The sequence below is a fragment of the Pseudonaja textilis genome, chromosome 3 (assembly GCF_049901715.1).
Source record: "Pseudonaja textilis isolate UNSWEBS1 chromosome 3, rPseTex1.2, whole genome shotgun sequence".
Lineage (NCBI taxonomy): Eukaryota > Metazoa > Chordata > Lepidosauria > Squamata > Elapidae > Pseudonaja > Pseudonaja textilis.
This window is the reverse complement of record NC_141992.1, coordinates 162,832,305-162,856,737: the sequence shown is the minus strand read 5'-3', so window position 1 is coordinate 162,856,737 and position 24,433 is coordinate 162,832,305. Positions and strand designations below refer to the sequence as shown.

Below are 24,433 nucleotides of genomic sequence, written 5' to 3'. Positions count from 1 at the left end.
AGCTGGGTTATTGGACCTGTCAGCTTGGCAAAACCCGGGATGAAGGTCCAGTAATAATTAGCAAACCCAATAGGTGTTGAACGTTCTTTACGCCACCAGGGGGTTCTCAACTACATAAGGCCTCCACCTTGTGCGGGTCCATGGCGATGCCTTCGGGAGAGATGATGTGCCCAAGGAACTCTATTGAAGTCTGGAAGAAGAGACATTTCTCCAGCTTCGCATGAAGTTGGTACTCCCGAAGGCATTGCAAGACCAGACGAATGTGTTGAAGGTGGCTGTCCCTGGACCCGGAATAGATCAGAATATCGTTCAGGTATACCACCACGAACTGATCTAACATATCCCAAAACACGTCATTCATCACGTGCTGGAAGACTGCGGGGGTGTTGATCAACCCAAACGGCATCACAGTGTACTCAAAATGGCTGTGTCGGGTGTCAAATGCCATCTTCCATTCATCCCCCTCTCGCATCTGCACCAGGTTGTAAGCCCCTCAAAGATCGAGCTTGGTGAAGATAGTGGCCTCCCTCAACCTCTCCAACTCCAGAATAAGCAGCAAAGGGTAGCTATTCCGCACCGTGATGGCGTTTAGTCAACGGTAATCACAGTTCCTCCTCCTCCTCATCTTCTAGGTCCTCTTCCTCTGACAGCATAGGATTTGGAATCGGGGCCATAACAAAAATCAATGTTTTTATATGTTACAAATGTACTAACAGAATTTCAGTATGACTGATTAGATAAGTATACAAATTGTCAAACAATATATTTGCAAATAATTTAGAGGGGAAGGATCATTTCAGCTGCACTAAAAATAATATCATAGAAACAAATTAGGTTTTTCTACAAAGTCTTTTGGGACTTAACTTCCTTTCAGATAAATCTAGCATTACTTCCTTCTCTTAGCCCAGTTTCCACCTCATTATCTTTCAACTGATTAAAAATATTAATACTCCATGTAGGTAAGTATCAAGTATGAGAGAGAATCCAGTATTTTCTATAATTTAAAAATATTTTGTTATTTTAATTTTCCTTGGAACAGAATGGGATGGCAGCAGTCAGACTAGGATAGGACGAAAATCTTAAACCCACACAGCAGAGGTGTTACATGTCTATATAATGGCATGTTCATAATTGCACATGCTGCTGCATTCTGGACCTGCTGCAACTTTCTGAATGATCTTCAGGATTGAATCTTAAATCATTCCTCAGTTATGGATCTCTGACTCAGTTCCTTCTTCCCTGACAATACCAGCTATCTCTGATTATAGGAAAAGGAGAAAAGTCATTGGAATACAGTGTGTTTCACTTCTAATTCCTATACCCCCTCTACCAGGCCACAGAGCACATCCAAGCATCTTCACCCTCAATCTCATCCCTATGAAAATCAAAATAACTACCCTGCATTCTGTTACACTCAGACCTTCAACAGGCTCTGGATAAAACTTCGCTGGGAATCACCAACCATCTACCAATATGAATTCCTGCCCATCTCCTTCTACTCCCTTGTCTCCCACAAAAGCACAATCTGATATAGAATGTAGGTGACATCAGGATCAGTCTGAATTCAATTTTGTTGTTGTTGTTGTTCTTGTTGAAGATATTAAAGAGATAAATGAGATAAAACAAGATTTTGTTTGATTTCAATTTAAGTTTTTGGCCCATTATCTTCTGTATCATGATATATACATAGATATCTTAATATGGATACTTGTTTAGAAGATATCCAGCCTTTTCTTATTTAGATTTCTAGCTGAGTGTTATTAGTATATTGACACCACCAGACTCAACATTTCTGATGACTATTACTAGATGCATTACTATTGTTTCTCCTGTATATAATACATACAGTATTTCTCTCTCTCTCTCTCTCTCTCATACACACACACAGACACACACACGTGTATCCAGTCAATCATTCAATTAAAACAACCCAGTATAAATATTAGTCAAGAGGATATATGTACCCAAGAAGTTTCAAGTATCAGGTCCATATTCTCATGTTTCAAAATTTGAAAATAACTTCATATATATAGACAGTACATTGGACTTCCCAGGAGGCATTATAGAATTTCAACAAGCAAAACAAACCCCAAAAGTTATTTTAATTTTGAATTGCCTTGCAAATTTATCTCAATAGACTTTTAAACATTGTAATATTGGAATAGTAAGTGTAGGTGGCAGTAAGTACTGGTAACAAAAGCTTTTGATGACTACTTGACGATGCAATTTAAGCTTCAAAGTAATTTTTTCAGCTTTCACTGTCACAGAGGACATGACTCTCTATAGTAACATACATTCAAAACTCTCCCTATAATATTTATATCATATGCACTATGAACATCTTCTGGTTGGTTTCTGGAGCTCTTCAAAATCCAGACAGAAGCTTAAGCTTCAAACATTACTAGAGACTATCTCAGCCAATTTCTTTGGGGCAGCTGGGTTGGTCCTTTATCATTAGAATCCCTATTGTGTCTCATTGACCAATTGCCAACTATAGGTCTTCCAATAAGAGAGATGGTGCTCTATCAACTCTGAAAACTCCACCAACTCATACTTTAGTTTGAAGTAATGCTGTTTAGAAAAATTAAGTGAACAGATTATAACCCCAAACTCAGATCAAACTCAATCACCATTGTATCTGTAACAGTCAGTAATACATGCCAAGTCATTTTTTTATAATCAAGTCATGATGGGTTATGTTTGTTGTAAACTAACGAGCATTTGGCAGCAATATCACTAATGAAGAAGGAAGCCATGCCCCCAACATCAAATAGAGGGAAGAGGGACTAGAAAAGTTGGTGATCACATTGTTTTGCTTCTGATATGTAGATATCTAAATCCTTTTCCATCTGTGAATGATAATCTGACTTAGAAGTGTTCCACCTTTTTCTTCCTAACATATACTCTGTATATGTCTCACTCTCCTAATACAAACATAAAAAAACAAAAGGAAAGATAAACTCTGTACAGAAAACTGTGGACATTGCAACTTCTTGTCATTGCACATCTGAGAAAGTATTTCCTAGGTATTGGCAGTCTTCAGGAATGGTCAATTTCTCTGGGCTGCAGAGAAAGATGAAAATACAGCAACTGCCTTCCCCTTCAAAAAAATCCATTTCCAGTAGCACATTTTTCTTGGCATAATTTTATAGTAAAATTACTTTTGTTGTGTTTTTAAAATACTGGGTTCCATTTGTAAACAGTCGTCTTTATGTGTTTTAAACAGATCGTTTGTGTCTTTCTACTCTTTGGACTACAACTGTGCTTAATAGACTGTAAGCCAAGCTGTTGATAAAATATGTCTGTCGCCTTGCAAACAAAATACAGTAAATATAGTTTCCACTGTAGATTTGGAGGCAATCCAGAGATTAAGAATTATTTGCAGTTTTGCACAAATTATCCTACATTTATTTCAGATGTTTTTATCAAACTTGTTCTGTCTTTCATAGGAATCACCCACTGATGATGATACACCGGTAATTTGGTAGCAACATCTAGTAATATAGTATATCTATTAATATAGTAATTGTTAATTAATATCAAATGGTTTGTTCCTACCACGTTGAAACAAGATTGCATTTCTGGTTGGTTAGTTGACCATCTAACTTTGATGGTCAAGAATGTAGAGAGTTTTTGATCATTAGAATTTCATTCAACAATAGAATAAAATTATCTTTCTAACGCTGACTTAAATTACTCAGCCAATTTTAAGTGTAATCCACAACTTATTCTCTAGCATTGTGTTAATGAAAGAGAGTATGCCATTTCAAAATAATTGGAAGTCTTAATACCACCATGTATCGTTGGGCTGACTTTCCAATAGTTTGATTTCTTTTCTGCCTTTCTATAAAAAGTAACTTCGATCTCACCCAGTCAGTAATAAAAATTATAAATACTTATTAGGTTGTGCACATTTGGTGAACATCTTGTCATCTTCTTCCTTGACTAGGACAATTTGGACTCCAGTTTGAAGTCTTAAGTGCCTGAATTAGGCCTTTCACAAAACAAGTTACTATGACGAAAGGGTGCTTATTTATAAAGCAGCATAAGCAGTTCCAAAACATCTAAATCTGATTTGATTTTTTATTTGATTTTTATCCCACCTTTATTATTGTTTATAAATAACTCAAGGCAGCAAACATATTTAATACTTCTTCCTCTTCCTATTTTCCCAACAACAACAACCCTGTGACATGGGTTGGACTGAGAGATAGAGTGATTGGCCCAAAGTCACCCAGCTGACTTCCATTGCTAAGGCAGGAGTAGAACTCACAAGGGTCGAGACCTTTGAAAGAAGTCTCTACTCATTATCTTTAGTCAAAACCTTCTGAGAAATTGGCTGCTAGATTTAGAATTTGTCTTCCCCAACTTGTAGTTTATAGACCGAGCTAGTAAAAAGAAGCAGCAAAAGTTACCTGAATAATCTACAAATAGTTGCTCATGTTGCATTTACTTACTAGTGCTGCTTACAGCATAAATCATTTTCCTTTCACTTTTAATATCAATTGTAGACGATTGTACATTCAGCTTGATGGTACATAAAATACTTATGAGAGACTCTGCATTCCATCTACATTGTCAATTGTAATGCATTCATCTGTTACATATTTTAGTATACGTGAATAAGATTCAACTAGTTCTGTTCAACCATTATACACATTGAAGCTCCTTCCAGTAGGTAAAGATAGTATATTAGAATCTGAAAGACTATCCAATGGTTTGCATTATACCATTCAGTGATATAAGATGGCTTAGAAGTGTGCACGATGATGATATGGGAAAATAGGAAAACAACATACATCAAATAAAGTACACCAACAGAGAGTGAAATGCCTAGATTCTACACAATTAGATGCTACATCTAATACTTTATTTAGAGCAATAATAGAAAATATTGGCTTCTCAGAGTTAATCATTGTTTATTTTTTTAACCTGAAAATTATAGGTGAGAATGTATCTCATCTGCAATTTTCTTTAAAAGTTTAAATACATCTACAGTCTGTGATTGAAGGTTGCAATATCTAGCATCTGTAGAAAGAAGTGAATGAAATGCAGAGTGTCTCGTAAGTATTTTATGTACCACCAAGCTGCAGCGGCCATTCATTTCATGTGTCTAGCTGCCTACAGTTTATAAACATGCTTAAGCTGGTGGCACCAAAAGATAATGATCTGGATTCAACTACTTGCAAATCTGATTCTGAGAAGATGGCCTTGCATTCCAATCAATATTGCTTGTACCAGATCTTGGGTGGGGCAATATATATCCAACCAAGTCACACATAGCTCAGGTTATTGGCCAGGTCTAAGTCACCTCTGATCAATATCTGCTATTGCAGGTACCAGATGCTGGCAAATGATCAGGTGAGTCATAAGTGCAGTAAATGTCATTACCAGTATAAATTGATAAAAGAGAATTTAGCTCTCCAGAAATTACTCAGATGGCTAAAATTGTTTAAATGAAAGATAGTTAGATCCAGGGGTGGGATTCAAATTTTTAACAACCGATTCTGTGGGTGTGGCTTAGTTGGTGGGCGTGGCTTGGTGGTCATGTGACTGGGTGGACATGGCTTGGTGGTCATGTTATTGGCTAGGCGTGGCCAACTCAATATCACTCACATCGAGGCACGCATTTCCTCGCCTGGCCTCTCATGACTGTGGGGATGCTGCAACAGTCATAAGTGTGAAAATTGGTCATATGTCACTTTTTTCAGTGCCATTTTAACTTTGAATAGTCACTCCACAAAAGCAAAGTACCAGCAAAAGAAGGGAAAAAAACTCCACAGAAGTTCCTGAGACAGGAAGTCTAGTCCTGCCAAGAATGTAATAAGGGTTAACAGAGAGGCAGTTTCTGTAAGCAACACCAGAATGTTTCCTTCTTGCCTTCCTTACAGGATTAGGCCAGTAATTTCTTCTAACAACCGATTCTACAAACTGCTTAGAATGTTAAAGTATAGGTGCGAACTGGTAGAATCCCAACCCTCATTAGATCTTTAATTAAATCACAACTATAATGTTTAATTAAATCACAACTGTACATGTTTAAATCATAGTACATGATGGGGCTGAAGAATTATTGCATGTAATGTGTGAATATTAATTTCTGGTATTAAGTCCAATAAATTTATCCTACAGTATATTGGTATTGATATTCATATATTTTCCTAATAAAGGAAAATATTTATAGCTCAGGGTTGACATGACAGATCTTTGGTGCTCTCTGAGCTGGATTCTTTTCTTGCAAACATTACATTACCCAAGCTAAGGTAACATCATCACTGTACTGATGATGTTACCTAGTTTGGATAATGAAACGTCTGCAAGAAAACAACCTAGCTCAGAGAGCACCATGGACCCCTCATATATTTTCCTTATTTAATTTCAAAGCTCCACCATGATGTTAATAAATAGTTGTTAATAAAGGCACTATTTGTAGTGGTGTGGGTTTTTATAGAACATTTGACTTTTGGGTCTTGTAGCTCAGCTATGTTTATTACTCTAACAGTGTGTTTTCCATCTTAGAATCTTTTTGTTATATTTCAGCTATAAAATATTATTAATTACTCTCTATCATAGCCTTAACTTTGAGGATCAAGTATTAAATAGTCTATGACTAGACAGGAAATGGTATCTATATGATAAACTTCCATAATTGTACCTATGTATAAAGTTCAATAGAACTACCGTTAATTGGACACATGGAATGAGAAATGTCAGAAATAAATCTGTGATCTATTATTCTTATATTTTTAGTATTTGTTTTGAATATGAAATAACAAAATTATGCAGATGTATTCAAAGAGAGTGCAATTTATATTCTTGCCTGTTTCTTCAGGTCAGGCAAATTTAATTTTAGCTGCTAGAGAGGAAAATCTGTCAAGTAATGGGTGTTTCGTTTCCATGAAACAAACAATACATGTTAGCAATAACTACAACCAATCAACTCAGAAAGATAACTTATTATAAATGCTTATGGAAACAAACTGTGCAAAGATTTGCAATCTGAAAAAATTGAAAAAGAATGTACACATGCCATATTCTTATTCTTCTATTTATAATCTTGAATCATAGGATACCTATTTCTTAATTATGATCTTACAATTTTCCTGGGATGCAAAATCTTTAATTCTTTTAAGAAATCTTAGGATTTTTCCAGCAAAGATAAGAGAAATTTGCATGCTGTCAAAGCCATCACTTTGATGGAATAAAAAAGTGCATAACAATTCAGTGCTTTTTCATAAATAATTTTATAGTTTTGAAATGCATTACTTGGAAGTATATGTCTGTGCTTTGTATTAAAATAATGGGTCATAAGTTTGAAATATATCACTGCAAACTTACAAAAATAGATCCTTTTTCTGAGTATATATCATGGAGACAACAGGTACGTAGTAAAATAAATTTAAAAGTTCTAGTATGCCCCCCCCCCCAAAAAAACAGCAGTCATCTACAATATACAGTGGAAAAACTGCAACAGCCACTATTTAGGATTAAAGGCTAAAAACAAAACAAAAACACCAGAACATCACCAGCAGTCAACACTCAGGTCAGCAGGAATTAACACCAAGAGCAATACCAGACAAAAGAATCATGCATTAAACAATATCCTAATCAACTACCAATTCAGACATAATTACCATTTAATTATTTTAATTGTTTTTGTAATATGTTTTAATGGTATGTTTTGTTGTACACTTCCCAAAGTCACTTTGTGTGAGATGTGCATCCATATAAATTTGATAAACAAAAAAAAAAAATTATATCCATGGTTTATATCCATGGTATAAAGCAGCAAAGATGACTTCGTGTTTGTACCTATTTGTGAATGTTATTTTATGCAGTGCTACAGAATATCTCCCTACTGAATTTTCTTATATATTAGATCATGACATTTACACATGATATAGATGTTTGTTAATTGATGTTATCAGAATGATGTATTCATATTTCCTTTTTAGTTTGTTGCTGATGACTATTGCTATTATTACTGTTATGACAGGTTCATGATGTTGAATAGCCATTACAATAATGGCTTTGTTATTATTTCAATGTACTATCTGTCAGAAATGCATCATTATTTTGGAGTCGGCAAGCATCTCAGGTGAAAATTGTATTGCTAACCAGTATTTCAGTTGATTGTGAAATTGTCCCTTAAAGCAGGCAGTATGGTATCATTTGTGACTTCCTGGTGAGCAGAGAATGGTAGCAAAACATGCTAAGCCTTGTTCCTAAGCTTGTGTCTTATCATAGCAAACTCAATTCAGATTTAATTTCATTGAATCTGGGTTGTGTATGATAAATTGTTATCAAAATGAATCTAAGTTGATTGAGATTTTATCCAGTGAACATTTTTATGTTATGATCATCACAGATAAATTGCTAAAAAGGCTTCATTCATAGTAACTGAAAATTATTGGAGTTGTAATTCAACATATCTGGAAGAGGTGTTAATGAGGGTAATGTAATAATGTGTGTAGCAGTATGATAGTTTTGGTCAAAGTAACTGTTTGAAGCCTTTCTTTTAATGATTAGTTCTCAGGTTAATGTTTCACATGACTTTTGGCAGCTAAATAACCTGTACTTTTACATTTTAACTCTTGTCATTATTCCTTGTGAGAAAAGGGTATAGGAAGCACATAATTAAAAGCACAAGCTTGTTGTTTTAATAAATGTATTCTTGAGGATGGAATTTTATTTGAAAGCAAGTTTAACATTGTTACTGACTTTTTCCTCTTGGTTTTTTTTTAAGATATATAAAAAGAAAACTGAAGCTGCTAAGAAAGAATATCTGAAGCAGTTAGCTGCATATAGAGCAAGCCTTGTATCAAAGGTAATATGGGTTTCAGTTGTCATAGAATTTTGCAGGCTGAAACCATGAGCAGGACTGGGGGGGGGGTGGAATTGTCACTACAAAGTTGGCTTCTTCAACCTGTTGTGGTGTAATGTTGAACTTCAGATTCCAGTCTAGTGATTGTCACTACTGCTAAGCAGCAGCTTTACTGGCTGACTGTTCTCACATATTTTCCTAACATGTCTATAGCATATTTTATTTTGTTTGGATTACTTTAAAAATGGTCATGTTCATTTTAAAATGATGTTAGAAATATATGTTGGTATAATATTGGAAAATGTGCCAGAACATTCTCAGATCTTTTTGCCATTTTGAAATTTGCCACTGGTAAATGAACAGTGCTACTGAAATTAATCCTGAATGCTTTATTTGAATCTTGAATATTTTATTGGCCAAATGTGATTAGACACACAAGGAATTTGTCACTGGTGCAGAAGCACTCAGTGTACATGCAAAGCAACAGAATCCTGGTTTGTAGTCCACTTGCTTGATATGGAGTGAAAAAATAAAATACCAGATCAAAAAACATTCTATATAATGCTATTCAAATTATGAACTTATTAAAAATACTTAATATTTTAAAAAATGAAAGTTTACCGTTGTTCTAAGTTGCAACTTCTATTAGTTTTGCATGTAGTTTAACAAATTATACAGCATTTTTAAGATATGGTGAGCTGAAACTTTATTTCTAAAAAAAAAAAAAGCACTTTTCATTACTTAACCATGGCTTTGCTGTTGTTACTGTTGAGCTGGCTAGATTTGTCACTTCATAAATACTTTGTTTCCAGTTCCAACAGAATACAACATAAAAATGTATCCCAAACAAATTTAAAGACAGGAAACCATATCCACTTCAATGTAGAGCAAAATATAGAAATTTCCTTTGTCTGTCTATCTGTCTGTCTGTCTGTCTGTCTATCATCTATCTATTTTTTTGTTGCCTATCTCTTCATAAGAAAATTCTTACAGTGACTGATAATTTCAAGTAGAATTTTCTTCAAATGCCAGGAATTGATTTGGGACCTCCAACAAGGAAACCAGGCATACTATTGGTTTATGATCATTTCAGTATCTCTGATATGTTGTAACAAATAATTTATAATCTTTCAGCCTCTGAAGAATAGCTTCATTTTAAGATGGATGCTTACTCTCAAGTTTCTGAAAATCATACATAAGATAATGCTTTGTATTCATGTTTAGTTCAAGGATTTTTACATTGCATTCAAGATGGCTGATTGAGTTCTGATTGCATAGGATGGTTAGTTAATGCCCTATTATACATTATCAGACCCAACTAAGATCAGACTGCCATGGTTTTATGCTTATTCTTCTAACTGTATGTAATTCTTATACCCTAAAACACATACATTTTATACAATTTATAAAGATTAGATTATCTTTAAAATTCACACAGAAAAATAATCTTCCTCAGGTGTTTAAAATATATTAGCTTTTGAATTAATATACATAATTTTTTTTTGATAAATCCTAAAAATAATAGTTTTCAGATTTTTGTTTATCTTTGTAATAGTTTTGTGGCTTTCCTTGTACCCCTTATGTCTTCACTCTTCAGCATAAATTCTTAGGATTCTTGCCCTTAGGGAAATTCTAAACATTATGAACTGTGTGGAAATTGTACACACACCCACACAGAGACATCCCTCCCCCTTTTCAAATTATTGCCAGAAGTATTCACTGATTCCATTTTTGTTTTTTTCCTTTTTTTATTTGGGTATAACTTGGATCAGTTGTACTTTGACTCCGAATCACAGAGGCAGGATTCTAAAACATTCAATGGGTTTTCAGTTCTCTATATTGAATATTTCAGTGGAACAATTGTTACAAAATGAACTTTATAAATAATTAAATTCTATTAGTATAAGATGAAACACCATTGACATCTACTTTTTTTGGTGTAACTTTTGCCTTTGAAGTTTTTAAAAAGCAGCATTTCATATTTTTTGCCTTTTCAAATATATTTTTCTGTGTGCATAAATATGTACATGTACCACTTTACAGAAATGAAAGACATACTCTTACCTATACACAGAAAATTGAATTCCCTTTATCATTTCCATTTAATTTTGTGCAGTTTACTGGAGAAAATACATTTTTGTTGCTATCATTATTAAAGCTTGATGGGGGAAATGAAGTTATCATTTTTTCACTGTACATTATTACAGATAATGAAGCAATTTCTGTAATGTGCATATATGCTGATTGGTGGTGATGGTGCATATATCAGAAAGAATACAAATGGCTCTCACAGGCTCCAGTAACCCTAGAAAGCTTAGACTAACATTAAACTTATTTTGACTTGAAAATGGAGCAAATGTGACATTGAGGTCATAGAATAAGGACATACAGGAATCTTCCAACGTTTCTTTTGACATAGAACCATTTGCGGAAGATTTTATCATTTTTTTCCTGGCATATTTCAATAGTTATTCCTTTAACTTCTCCTTAAGATATAAATTATTATTCAGATACATATTTGCTGGCAAGCCCTTGGGAGTTAATACTGTACTCTTTACTGCCTTTATGTGAGCACATCAAGTTTATAATACAGGTATTAGAAAATAACAATGTAGGAAACTGAGGAAAAAATATACAAGCTTTTTTAATATTGACATTATCGATGTCTTGTCTCTCAGGACAACTACACATCTCAGACTTCTAATAATTGATGGTGGGGGTTTTTCTTTTTTAAACAGAGCTACAATGAGCCCGTGGATGTTAAGGTTTCTCAGCAGCCTCAGATGATGAGTCCAAAGCAGCCAGTATTCCATGCATCCACACAGCCTCATTCAGCAATGTACTTAGGTTCCCATTACCATCAACAAACAGGAATAAATCCTCATATAACAGCCATACATCCCAATATTCCAAGGAATATAGCACCTAAGCCTAACAACCAAATGCCAGTGACTGTTTCAATAGCCAACCTGGCTGTAACTCCTCCACCAACCCTTCAGATGAGTCCTCCAATTCATCCACATCTCAGTATACAACAACATCAGACACTTACAATGCAGCAATCCATTGGAAATCAGCTGCCGATGCAAGTGCAGTCTGCTATACATTCACCAACAATGCAACAAGTAAGTCCTTGCTGAATTTTAAACTGTTACCTCCTAATATATGTCATGAGTAATTTCTTTTGTTTACTTAATCAGCTTACCGTATTTTTGGACTATAAGACGTACTTCCCCCCCAAAAGTGGGTGGAAATGTCTGTGCTTCTTATAGAGTGAATATTGCGGAGGGCAAGGGAGGTTGGTGTGTTGCTGATCAGGTGGCAGGGATCAGCAGGGATTATGGGGATCAGTGGCAAATGGGCAATAGTTAACAGGTGTCAGCAGTGGCAAATGAGCCATGGCAAACGGGCTGCAGCAAATGGGCCATGATCAACAGGTGGCGAACAGGCCGCTGCGGGGGTGAATGGGCTGTGGTGAATGGGCTGCAGCAATGGCAAATGGGCAGTGGCGGTGAATGGGCAGCAGAGGCAGATTTTTTTTGTTTTGTTTTTTTCTTCTAAAGCTAATGTGCATCTTACAGTCCAAAAAATATGGTATGTAGTTAAATTAGGAAACTTGGCACATGAGCACTCCCTGTTGATCTTTGTTAAATGACATCTGAAATAAAGTATTAAATATAGCTGTAGGAAAAGAATTGTTCTGATCTATAACTTTAGATGTATGGACTATTCCACAAACAATGTCCCTAATTGTGGAGAGTATAGGTTTGTTTGCAAGAAAACATTATAACATACATCACTTGAGAAATATTAGTGAAGAGAATTTTTTGGGAATGTTCATATTGTGATGATTCTCAATTCTCAGCAAGTTATAATCATTTGGAGAACATTTTTCTCATAGTGAAAGAATAACTAGATCCTCAGGTCCTTTACCATATAAAACATTCCAGTTTTAATATATTGTGTGGAAACTGGCATAGCCATACCATAATTCTGTTGCTGATTATATCTCAATTTAACCTACTTGTTATGATACTTCTGAACCTAAATTTCAGTTGGACATTCTGATTTAAATCAGAATCTAAAGCAGAGCACATTTCCTCCTGCTTTAGAACATATTCCTCAACTATATTCGATTCCCATGTGATGTCTCCAAGCTAAGAAGTGGGTAATAGCATAGAAGTAGGAATATTATAGAAAATTCTGAGCTTTCACTACTTTATTGTAATGAAGAACTGTGGGTTGCACTGTTAATTCTATTAGAACAGGGGTGTCAAACTCACAGCATCATGGCAGCATGATGTATCACAAGTTTTTCTCCCTTTAGTAAATTGTGTGTGGGACATGATACATGCAGCCTTTGGGCCACGAGTTTGACACACCTTTATTAAGAGTATGGTATTAAATAAAATTATTTAATTTGACAGAGTATAATAAGAGTGGCATCAATTTATTTGTCATAAGCGCAAACATTTAGATTTTTTTCCCACTATGCTTTAACTTACATATGGTTAAAATGAATCCATTTCACCTAGAGAGTTTGCCTCTGCCTGAAGTTTCTCATTGGTCATATTTTCCTCTAAATTCATTAGCAAAAAAAATCACAACAGGCTAGCTAGTTAAGTAAATTTCCTTATAATATTCATAAGCAAAAACAGCTATGCTTTTTCTTTATGGTTATCATAAATTTAAGTATATCTTATACATTTTATTTTCAAGTAAAACTATTTGATAATGAGTTCTAGGAAATAGATCACATACGTATGGATGTCTTTATTTGCACTGCTAATGACCTTTTGTAACATAGATTTTCCTACTTTCCCATAAAATGTAAATACAATTTTCATTAAAACAGAATAAAAAATATACTGTGGTTGAAAAACTACCTCATTTTGATTTCTTGCATTGCAATATTTAATAGGCTAACTTACTGCACTCAGAATAACATATTTGGAAGGGATCTTGGAGGTCTTCTAGCAGCCCAACCCCCGTACTTTGTTTTTTAAGCAGTATACGAATATTTTAGGATAGCTTTCTTCAGAACATATTGATGTTCTGGCTAGGAGTCAGCTTGTTTTCTTACCTGTGTTCCTGAGTCAAATTGCCTATTTTCAACATTGGATTGTTACCATTTATATATTCTAATATGTCATGTGTATATTTGTAATTACAAAAAGCTAATTAAAACAGTCTGCCTCTTCCAAACAACTAGACTAGGGGTTCCATAATTCCTAGTCAAGTTTACCAATGCAGACTAAAAAATGTTGTGGCTTCACATCTCCACATATCTCCACATATCCAAGAGAATGATCATTTCCCACTGACTGGGGCATAGTTAAATGTACCATCATATGTAACCTGTTTCTTTGCTAATGTAATTGACAAGATATAAGATGTAAACATTGAAAAGCACTGATCTTAGTGGAGAACATCATATTGAAAAAACAAACTTTTCTCATCTCTGTAATCTCTATGTGAGACAGATACCTACACAAACATTAACATAGGCAAACACACATATGAATTATATTATTCTTGTATAGCTCAACTATGGCAGGGGCTGTTGTATTTAATTCCCATGGGAAAAGTCATGGCTTTCCAATATATTCATTTCTACTCCTTTTACAACATTTTTTTCTTTAGCACTATGATTATGCACTAGCTTTTGAAGAAAATATTGGCTTGTTTTGTCTGCAGTTTTAAAATTCAGTAAGTATTTGGTTGTATTTCATTCCTTTTAGCCACTTTCACTACTCACTCCCCCACGCGTTGTTTTTCTAAATGTGGTTTAGGAGAAGGAGAAAAATCATTAATATCTGTCAAGTGTCCTTATAACCTTAAGGGAGAATCTTTGTGTGATATCACACAGACAGATTTTCAATTTCCTTGTGTAATAAATAGATGCTTTAGAATTTGGGTGTAATTTAAGAGTTTAAAAAAACATCACATTGAGATTGATGAATAAATCAGTTGTGAAGACAAAACATAGATGCCTGTTGAAATTACCTCTCTAGACAGGCAGGAAATGAAATTAGTTCCCAGTAAAGTGGGAAGATGAGGACCACTGTTTATGTTTCACTGGAAGCTTTTTTGTACTTGCTACAGGCCCACACAAAACCCCCAAGTAGGGATACAGAAATCTAAAGAGCAAATGTGCCATCTGACGTCAAATTAATCTTTATCAAGTGCCCTATTTCTATTTCAGCATGGAGCTAGGAAATGAACCTTAAAATTCAAGGCATGCCACAAAATGGTTATTGATCTTATCTTGGGTGGCACACCGCATAACATTTACCACTGTGTTTTTAGTTCATAGAGTTTCAGTTTTATGATTTTTGAAACAATTGTGTGCAAAGTTCTTCTACTGATACTTGTTTCTATGTCTGGATAGTTTACCTGATCTCTCATGAGCTGCTCTTGAGAGTAAGTAAAAGAACAATTTGAAACCCTATTTTCTCACTTGGTATTTCTGATGTTCTTCCATTAGCTTTGTAATATAATATTAATAAGCATTATTATACCAACAAAATTGTCAAATTAAATCTAAGAAACTGAAATTTATTCTCCTGTTTTGCAATTAACAGTAGAAAAGAAAACTCTTCATTAATAAGGAAATCTGCTTAAAATTTAAATTATAGCTTATTTATTCTTGAACAGAAGTAGAATATGCTATTAATTCAATAACACTTCGCTTATTGTTCTCAGTATTAATAAATCTAGCTTTGTTCTGAAAAGAAAATATAAAAGAGCAATAAGAGAAAGTAAAGAAGAACAAAAATAGAAAGTAAATAAACTAATCAGAGTTGTCCATTCCAAGACAGACAGATAGACATAGAAAATTTCAAACCCGATATTTCAAAAACATTTATGCAGTTGATTCCTGCAGGAGCTAGAGTAAAATAAATCATCACGCCTCACCTTGTTTCTTTTTCAGAAGATGCTTTGATTCATGAATTACTATGAATTAATTCAGTGGGTCTGTTGACTAATACAGAAGTTGACAACTCAAAGGTTGCAGATCAATTTTTGTGGATCCCAAATCTTTTTAAAAATATAATTAAAGTTGGACAGCAAGCTATCTATTTTTGGATTATTTAGGAAGGATTTATAGCAATATAATTTACATGTAAATGTTTTGCTTTTGGAAATTAAAAAAAACCCAACTTTTAACTTTTTAAAAAGTTGGGGTTTTTTGTCCCTGTTCCTCAGGTTTAACCAGAAATGCAGTGGAACTTTTGATCCAGTGTTGGGAAGGTACAATAAGAATGGAGGAAACATCTTAAATTTTAACCTTTGCAAAATGTAAATACGGTTTGTATATAAATAATACAACTCCATTAGACTCAAATATTGGATATGGATATTGACACATTTATTCTGAAGAGCAGATCTATGATTGAAGCAGGGGTGGAATTCAAATTTCTGAACAACCGTTTCTGTGGGTATGGCCGAATTTGTGGGTGTGGCTTTGTGGTCATGTGACTGGCTGGGCGTGGCTTGCTGACTGGGCATTGCTTGGTGGTCATGTGACTGGCTGGGCATGGCTTGTAAATGTAAATATTATAAATATTTTTGTAAACATTGAATTTTTTATAAAAAAGCAACTTTTACACAAAATCAGACAAAGCAGGCAGGCAGATTGAGTTACTCACAGAATCACAATTTCATTCAGAGATCTATCTTTCTGCCATCGGCTACCTGAGCCTGTCAGATAAAATTTGCTTGCAAGCAAATTCATAAAATTAACTCACAACACACTATGTATGTAAATATTGAATTTTTTATTTTTAACCTTTTTACCCAAGATCAGGCAAAGCAGGCAGGCAGATTGAGTTGCTCACTGAATCACAGATTCACTTAAAGATCTGTCTATCTGCAATCGGCGACCTGAGTCTGACCTGAAAAATAGAAGCTTCAGTCCTAAGGAAGGTTCAATTCTGCTTTTAGATTAACTAGAAAGCAAGAAATCCAATGATTTCCTGTTTTCTAGCTAATCTAAATCTCTCAGCACAGCAGAACAGTTGATGGTTGTCGAAAAAAAGGAAAAATAGCAACTTAGCAGGCAAGTTTGATGCACCAGTGGTGCAATTTGCCAGTTCTCTGGCAGGCAGAATCCCACCCCTGGTGAGAGTGCATTTTGCGCATGTGTGTAGACCATTTCCAAAAAACCTCAGGTGTGCCGCCCAGACACTGACAAGTGCTGCACTGCATAGCATTTCAAACTCCTCTTCTTCCCTGCTTTTTCAATCTCAGCTGTGCCGCACAAAGCAACTGAGGTTGAAAAAGCAGGAAATAATGGACAACCAAGAGCCCAGGTGCTTTATACACAAAACAGAAATGTCAGGATAAATTATGATATATGGATAATTGGTTAAATTTGATATTCTTTAAACAAAATATTAGCCTTAGTTTGATAGATAGCTTTTTTTTAAAGGTATTAATCATTCTTTGATGCATACAATGAAAGGACAGAGAAGTTGTGGTTTGCTGTATAAGAATACTTCAGCTGATCTTTAATATTTGCCTGGAGAAAACTGTATTATGTTTTGTTTCAAATGCATACTTTGCATTTTAGAGTATTCCCAAGACAACTCATAAATTACATAGGCATTATTACAGTTTCACTTAAAAATATAAGAAATCTTCTCTGTTAAAATCTCCAATACAGATTTATAGATTTAAAACAATATACATTCTTAAGAATTGAAACATACAACAAATGCAGTTAAATGTTAACTCTGCAGTTAAAAGAAATAGGCATCACGTGGAAAAGTTCAAAAAGTACCCTGAGGGAAAAGCATCATAGGAGATTAGGAAAGAATTATGTGTTATGCAGTTTAACAAGACATCACAGAACTAGGATAAAAATTAGCATATATGACTTATTTATATTAAAAAGAAATGTCATGGAATAAAATTTTTAAAAGACTGTTTTAGAGAAATCTGACACCCCAAATTACATTCAGATGTTCTCAAATATGCTATGTACAACAGTAAAATAAATACATTGTTTTTGCTTACTCATATTGCAGACACTCCTAATATTAGAAGCATGTTAGTAGCATATTTTTTAACTCTGTTGTTTTCCACTGGAACAGAAAATATCAAGATATTTCCTGAGCTATTTGTTTATCAAAAAAAAAAACCTATTTAGACACTCAAATCTGCTGTGGAAATCTGGAATTCATTTAGAAGGGTGACTACTCTTTTCTTTTCTCAGTTCCTTCCTCCATTCCCAATCATTATATAGGCTGTGTATTTTTTATTTTAGTTAACATATAGAAAAAATAATAATTAGAAAGTGGATGGATTTAAATATTGTCCCCATCATAATATTAAGCCATTCTGATATTAATAGATAGGAACCATTGACTGGCCAAGTAAATTGACTATGATTTCAGTTTATATTCCAGCAATGGCCTGCAACCTTCTTCATCCTTCATAAGTTCTGTATCTTGGCCTACCTGAAAATAAGTAATGCTTGAAAAGTTTACCCTTGTTAAATGAACCCCACCTCATGAGCTATTCATGAAATAGTAACATGAATGGTCAGTTAGAAACCTGTTGGTTTAAGTTAGGTATTTGTTCTGTTTGCCAAATATAAACTAGTGAAAAGAATGCAATTTCTGACAAATGTGTTCTGCTCAGTTAAATGGAACATTAACTTAATGTATCATCCTCTGATGTCCTTGGGAAGTTTCTTTTTAGGCTGGTTTGTTCTGTTTTCTCTGCTGTACATTACTTGGTCTATTATGATATACAATAAAGCAGGTCTCCTGACCTTTTGGCAGTGAAGCATTCTTGAAAATCTGATCAGCTTTCTGATTTGGAAAACATTTAAACATGTTGCAAACAACAGCAAGTGGGGGGTGGGTAGAGGGTAGGCTGTTGGTTTTTTTGCTACATTAGTCTAACAAGGGTTAAAAAGCTTTAGTTGATTTTTTGTGTAGTTGAGAAAGAAGTGCAAATAAAGGAAGCAGCAGATGGTCCTTTTGTGGCTGAACCAAATAAAAGGGGTTTGAGAACAATAATTGTGAATAGGTGTAGTCTAATAAAACACTCAGCCACCTGCTGCCTGCCTCCTTCAAAAAGATTCTGTTGCATATTCTTGGAATTAACTAATAGAATATCCTTGGATTGAATTGAAATATGAGCTTCAAGAAACACACAGACCTTTCTTTTATTTTCTCATGTTGAATGAACTTTTTTTTTTTGCAAAGCTTTAAAATGTCTTTGTTCTTTGCCTCAACATTTCTCTCTACATGATTGCAATTTGTTGTCTGGCATTTGTCTTAACCAATTAAAATTATTGTCTGAAAAGCCACAAGTGCCTATCTATTTTCTTTTTGCTGCAAGTTTCAGAATGGTGAAGAACAACTCGGTACTTTATCAAGCCTTTCAATTGAGAGGTTAGCTTGCATAATTAAACCTTGTTTTATTTCGTTTTTGTTTTTAGGGTTTTACTCTCCAGCCTGATTACCAGAATATTATCAATCCAGCATCTACAGCTGCACAAGTTGTTACCCAAGCAATGGAATATGTTCGTTCAGGGTGCAGAAATCCCCCAGCACAGACTGTGGAATGGAATAATGATTACTGCAGTAATGGGTGAGCAGGCAGTGCATGCCACCTGGCATTCAATAGCATTTAAAACAAAAACTAGGCTCAGACGTGGTTTTCATTTTTATACAACAAATATATCCTAGAGGCCAGCAGAAATCTTGTATAGCTAACAGAAGGATCATTTTCATATGCTGCAATTAAGGAAAGAGGTTTTGGGAGAAGATCTTGCACTACAACTAAGACTCATATTTCAAAGGGACAATTAATTTGTGATTGTCTTTGTTAAATAACTCTGGTCAACCTTGAGTCTTGGCTGCCATTGCTCTGTGCCCAAATCTGGGGGACTTGTCAGGCAGATTCAGGAGATAGTATAACTTACATGTAAGGCTGCTGTTTTCTTTTTACAGCTTTTTACAACTTTTTACAGCTTATGACTGCTTCATTTGACAGGTACATTGTTTATTGATCCAGAGGGCCTTATGCATGAGCACAAGGCACTTACTCATACAGATGATTTCCTATGTTCATTTGTTTATCCTTTGCAGTATAGCATGTACTTCACATACTTCTTGCAAATTTCTTGGCTCTCAGGAATAGGCTTTTGAGCAGGGCTGTCAAACTGATGGGCTGTGGGCCGAATATGTCACACGCTGGCCACGCCCATACCCAGTTTAGTGAAGTGGGGAAAAGTTGTGATACATCACGTGACAATGGTGTGACATGAGTTTGACACCTTTGCTTTAGAGCATGAGATGGTAAGTGCAATGTCTTATTACATAGGCAGAGTTCCTTGCCTATATCTTTGCTCCTCTAATTGTAGTTCGCTTATGATATCACTTACCATCCAACTGGGCTTTATGATTCCCATAGGTACACCTCACATTCATTTTCAGGGCATCTGACTTGAAGGGAAGTTGCAAAGATTATCTTTTAATTCAACCATAATACTTTCTAATTATAAGAACTATTAATTTGCAACTTCCCACCACAAAGTGCTATAAAGAAAAGAGATTTTAAAATCCTTGGCCAGAATAAATATCAATTTGAGAGAATAAAATTTCTGGAATTTCCCCACACAGGTTTTTTTTCTAGTATCAAAAGAATATGGTTTCCTTTCAATAATGAGCTATCTATGAAAATAAAGCTTCACCTGAGTTTAATGAGAATATGAAATATAGTTTGACTGTTTCAGCAGCTTTGAAAAATCACAGCATGGATTCAGAGATTAACAGTATCCCATCCATTGTGTCTGCTTACATTTGCTTTTTAATGTGACTCCTAACTTCTTTTTTCTTCCTCCTCTCTTCAACAGGGCCATGCAGAGGGACAAAGCGCTGTATCTTACCTGAAAATATTTGGAAATACATCTCTTCTTTTCACTGAGGAATGCAGGAAAGTCTTTTCATCATGGATTGCTTTTTGCAGTCGAGGCAGTTCTGCATTTATTTAGAACATATAAGTCGCTAAGCACTTAGGACTATTTTTGCTGGTGGGTCATTCACTCTGGGAAAAAAATGTCTTGTTCCTCCACCCCTCCTTTCTTTTTCTTTCTCCTTCCTTAAATGGACATTGCTTTTCTTCCTTCCTTGCAGAAGGAGGATTGGACCATTTGAATTTTGTTGGTTTTTATTTTTGCTGTGAAGTGCTGCGCTAGTAACTGCCTTAGCAACTGTAGATGTCTTGGATAAAAGTCCTGGATTTTCCATTGGTTTTTCATAATGGGTGTTTATATGAAACTACTAAAGACTTTTTAAATGGCTTTATGTAGCAATCATAGCAAGTTGTAAATAGCATCTATGTTTCACTCTCCTAGAGTATAAAATGTGAATGTTTTTTGTAGCTAATTGTACTTTGAAACTGGCTCATTCCAGTTTATTGATTTCACAAAGGGGGTTAAATTGGCAAACATTCATATTTTTACTTCATTTTTAAGCAACTGACTAATAGTTCTATATTTTCAAACTCTGAAAAGAAAGATGAAAATTATTCCCAAATGATTTTAATTAAACAGAAATTGGATTTGTGTCATTAATTATACAAAGAAAAAAATGATATTGGGAAAAGAGCAAACACATTTATTTTGTACTGCCTAAAACTGCTTTTTTTATCACTTTATGTGTAACAGTTAGTAAATGTCATTTATGTCCTCTTATGTATAAAACTGCCAAATGCTTTCTTGATATTTTATTAGATGCAGAAACAGATTGGAAACAGCTAAATTATAATCTTTACATATGGCTCTGTATTATTGTTTCTTCATCCTGTGTCTGTATTTAATCTTTTTTTTATGGAAACTGTTGCGCCTATTTATGAAATAATAAATATAGGTGTTTGTAAGTAAATTTGTTAGCATCTTTAAAAAGATTTTTTTTTAAAGAATTACTTTTGTGGGCATCAGTGTATTTGCTGCTGAGATGATTTTTTTTTCCTGTGAGATAAATAAAACCAATCAGCTTTTGTGGCAGAAAATGGAAATAATAAGAAATTATTCTGTACTTCATATGTTGAACTGAGAGACCAAACTGGGAAAAATAATTCCACTCTATTAAATCAAAACTTTTTTAAAAATCTTTCTTGCTAAGTTTAGTCAGGCTTGAGCTAGCATGATGATGTTTAAATACGAAGAAACACTGCAGCCAAAGTCTGTGGTGGCAGAAATTCTTCCCGCTATTCTCTTCTGTGAAAGGAGGATTTCTGCATATTCATAGGGATTGTGTCGGTTGCAGAGGTCATTCAACTGCTCATAAAGTAGAAAAAGAACAACCTATAGCTGTGCAGGCCCTATAATCTACTTGAATTGCTAGACCAGTGCTATAAAGCAAACCTTTACATATTCAAAGAATATCTCACCTGCTTTAAAAAAAAAAGGATCAGGAGAAAGGGATAATTATAATGGAGAGAACATCCACAAAATTTATTACTGTTATGAAAGCACAAAGTAGAGTTCCATTATCCTTTGGTGTATGAAGTAGCAGAAAAAAAATGATTCATTGCTTCTTTTCTTGCTGGCCCAATAGGAGAACAGAAAATTAGAGGCCAACATTGAAGATGTGTAAGGACTATTGTCATGCATAGTAAAGAATAAAGCAGCTTTGATAAATCTATCTTGGGTTTTAAGTGTGCAAATGAGTGCAGGCGAGAGGAAAAATGAATTATTGATCTATACTAGTATTTCTCAACCTTAGCAACTTTAACTTGTGTGGACTTCCAGGTCCTAGAATTCCCTAGCTATCATAGCGTAGCCACTGGCTTAGACAGATATTAAAAAGTGCATCTGATTTTCCATCTGTATAATGAATATATACAGTATGAAACTATTCTAGATAAACATTTTTCTTTTTTGATAGCTGACTTTTCCCATTATAAACTATATAGTATTCATGCCTACTTACTCTTGATTATGATCTCTGACATAAAAGGGATTTCTCAAAATTTGAAAAAAAATAGGCTTCTTTTTATAAAGATGAACAATATCTGACAATGTCAGTGTCTCTCTTCACCGTTGGAAGATTCTCAGATAATAATACACTATTATTTCATGGTTAAAAAAAAAAACCCTTGGTAGGAAATAAATCTATCAACTATCATCCTAATATTCCTCCAAAAATCTAGTTTGATTCTGCTTCATATATAAAATAGAGACATAATAATTAATAAAAAAAATGTTATTCAAATGCCCAAGAAATACAGTATCTTTGGTTTGGTATAAACCTAAGAACGTACAACCTTGAAACATTTCAGCATGTAAGAACTAACAGTGAAAGAGAACTGTTATTATTCAAACAGCTATAGATGGGGCCTAATTTTATTATTTTTAGTTCATAGAGCAGGGATGTCAAACTGGATTTCTTCAAGGGCCGGATATGCATTGTAGTTCTTTGTCGGTCAGCTGGGGTGGAGGAAGAGACGGGACAGAGGCCTAGTGCAGCACATCCTGCTGGCCAAAACAGGACTCAGGGGAGTCATGTGTGCCCCCCCCCCGCTGCCTCGTTTTTGGCCTGGATGGCCTCCTGCAGCACTTTGCTGGCCAAAACAGGCCACGGGTTTTGGCTGGCAGAGTGCTGTAGGAGGTCATCTAAGCCAAAAATGGGGTGTGTGGGGGCCAAGCATGGCCCCCATGCACCCCATTTTGACTGCCAGAAGCACCACGGACCAGGCCAGCCCTGCAGGCCAGATTAAACATCCAGTAGGCCGGATCTAGCCCACGGGCCTGGAGTTTGACATTCCTACCATAGAGAAATTCATGATTGAACTCAGTTTATTTGTCTTTATATTGAGTTGTTTATCAGCACTAATAAGTAGCTAATGTTTTCTATTAACTTTATTCTAATAAAAGATCAAGTCCCATTGAAATTAACGCTAAAGATGCTCGATAAGTAACCAAGTGAATCATCCTTGACAGGATTTGATAGGAAAGTTTGTATTCTGTTGGCATCTTTTTTAGAGAAGATTTAGAGACATATCATAATATTTAATTGCAGTCTGAAGCATAGTCCAAAATAGAAACACATGTTAATGACAGTTAAATAACATCTGCATGGAAATATTGCTTCCTGAAACTACAAGAGTAACAAGCTTACATGGAACATTATGAAAGTGCAAGAGTTGCTATTATATTCCAGAAAACTGGGGGAGTTTTATGTCCAGGAAACAATAGGATATATTATTTAATTATGTATTTGAATCCTAAGAATTAAAATCATAGCATATAAAATGATAAAAACTGTCCACTGGAAAGTACAACTTTACAAGTAAAAATCTTGTGCAAAATACAAATGGAAGTAATTGAAATATATGAAATGCACAAAAAGTACTATCTACGTTAATTCTGTTGCTATTTGTAGAACATCTCAAATATTTTGATACATATAACCTCATATTAAACTGCAGATAAGTTGCAAAGATAAACCTTGGTTTGTGCATGTTTCAAAAATTATTTAGGCCAGCATCCTTTACCTTTCCAGCTTGGCAGCCTGGCCCAGGGCAGGCAGTGCATGTGAGTGGCAGGCACATGCACACATGCATGCACAGCTCCACTTGCATGGG

General features: G+C 34.7%; 1 protein-coding gene across 2 annotated transcripts in view; it reads left to right on the top strand.

Annotated features, from left to right (window-relative positions):
- TOX (thymocyte selection associated high mobility group box) overlaps nucleotides 1-21,859 on the top strand; it is a 215,380-nt gene extending 193,521 nt beyond the window's left edge. Inside the window, exons 6-9 of one of the 2 annotated variants that reach the window (XM_026706175.2) lie at nucleotides 8,747-8,827; nucleotides 11,563-11,949; nucleotides 19,281-19,432; nucleotides 20,700-21,859. In XM_026706175.2, the coding sequence (XP_026561960.1) occupies nucleotides 8,747-8,827; nucleotides 11,563-11,949; nucleotides 19,281-19,432; nucleotides 20,700-20,736 (657 nt within the window). In that variant the 3' untranslated portion in view covers nucleotides 20,737-21,859. The remainder of the gene's footprint in view (nucleotides 1-8,746; nucleotides 8,828-11,562; nucleotides 11,950-19,280; nucleotides 19,433-20,699) is intronic. The other variant, XM_087931273.1, reaches the window with a different exon arrangement.
- Nucleotides 21,860-24,433: the final 2,574 nt, after the last annotated feature.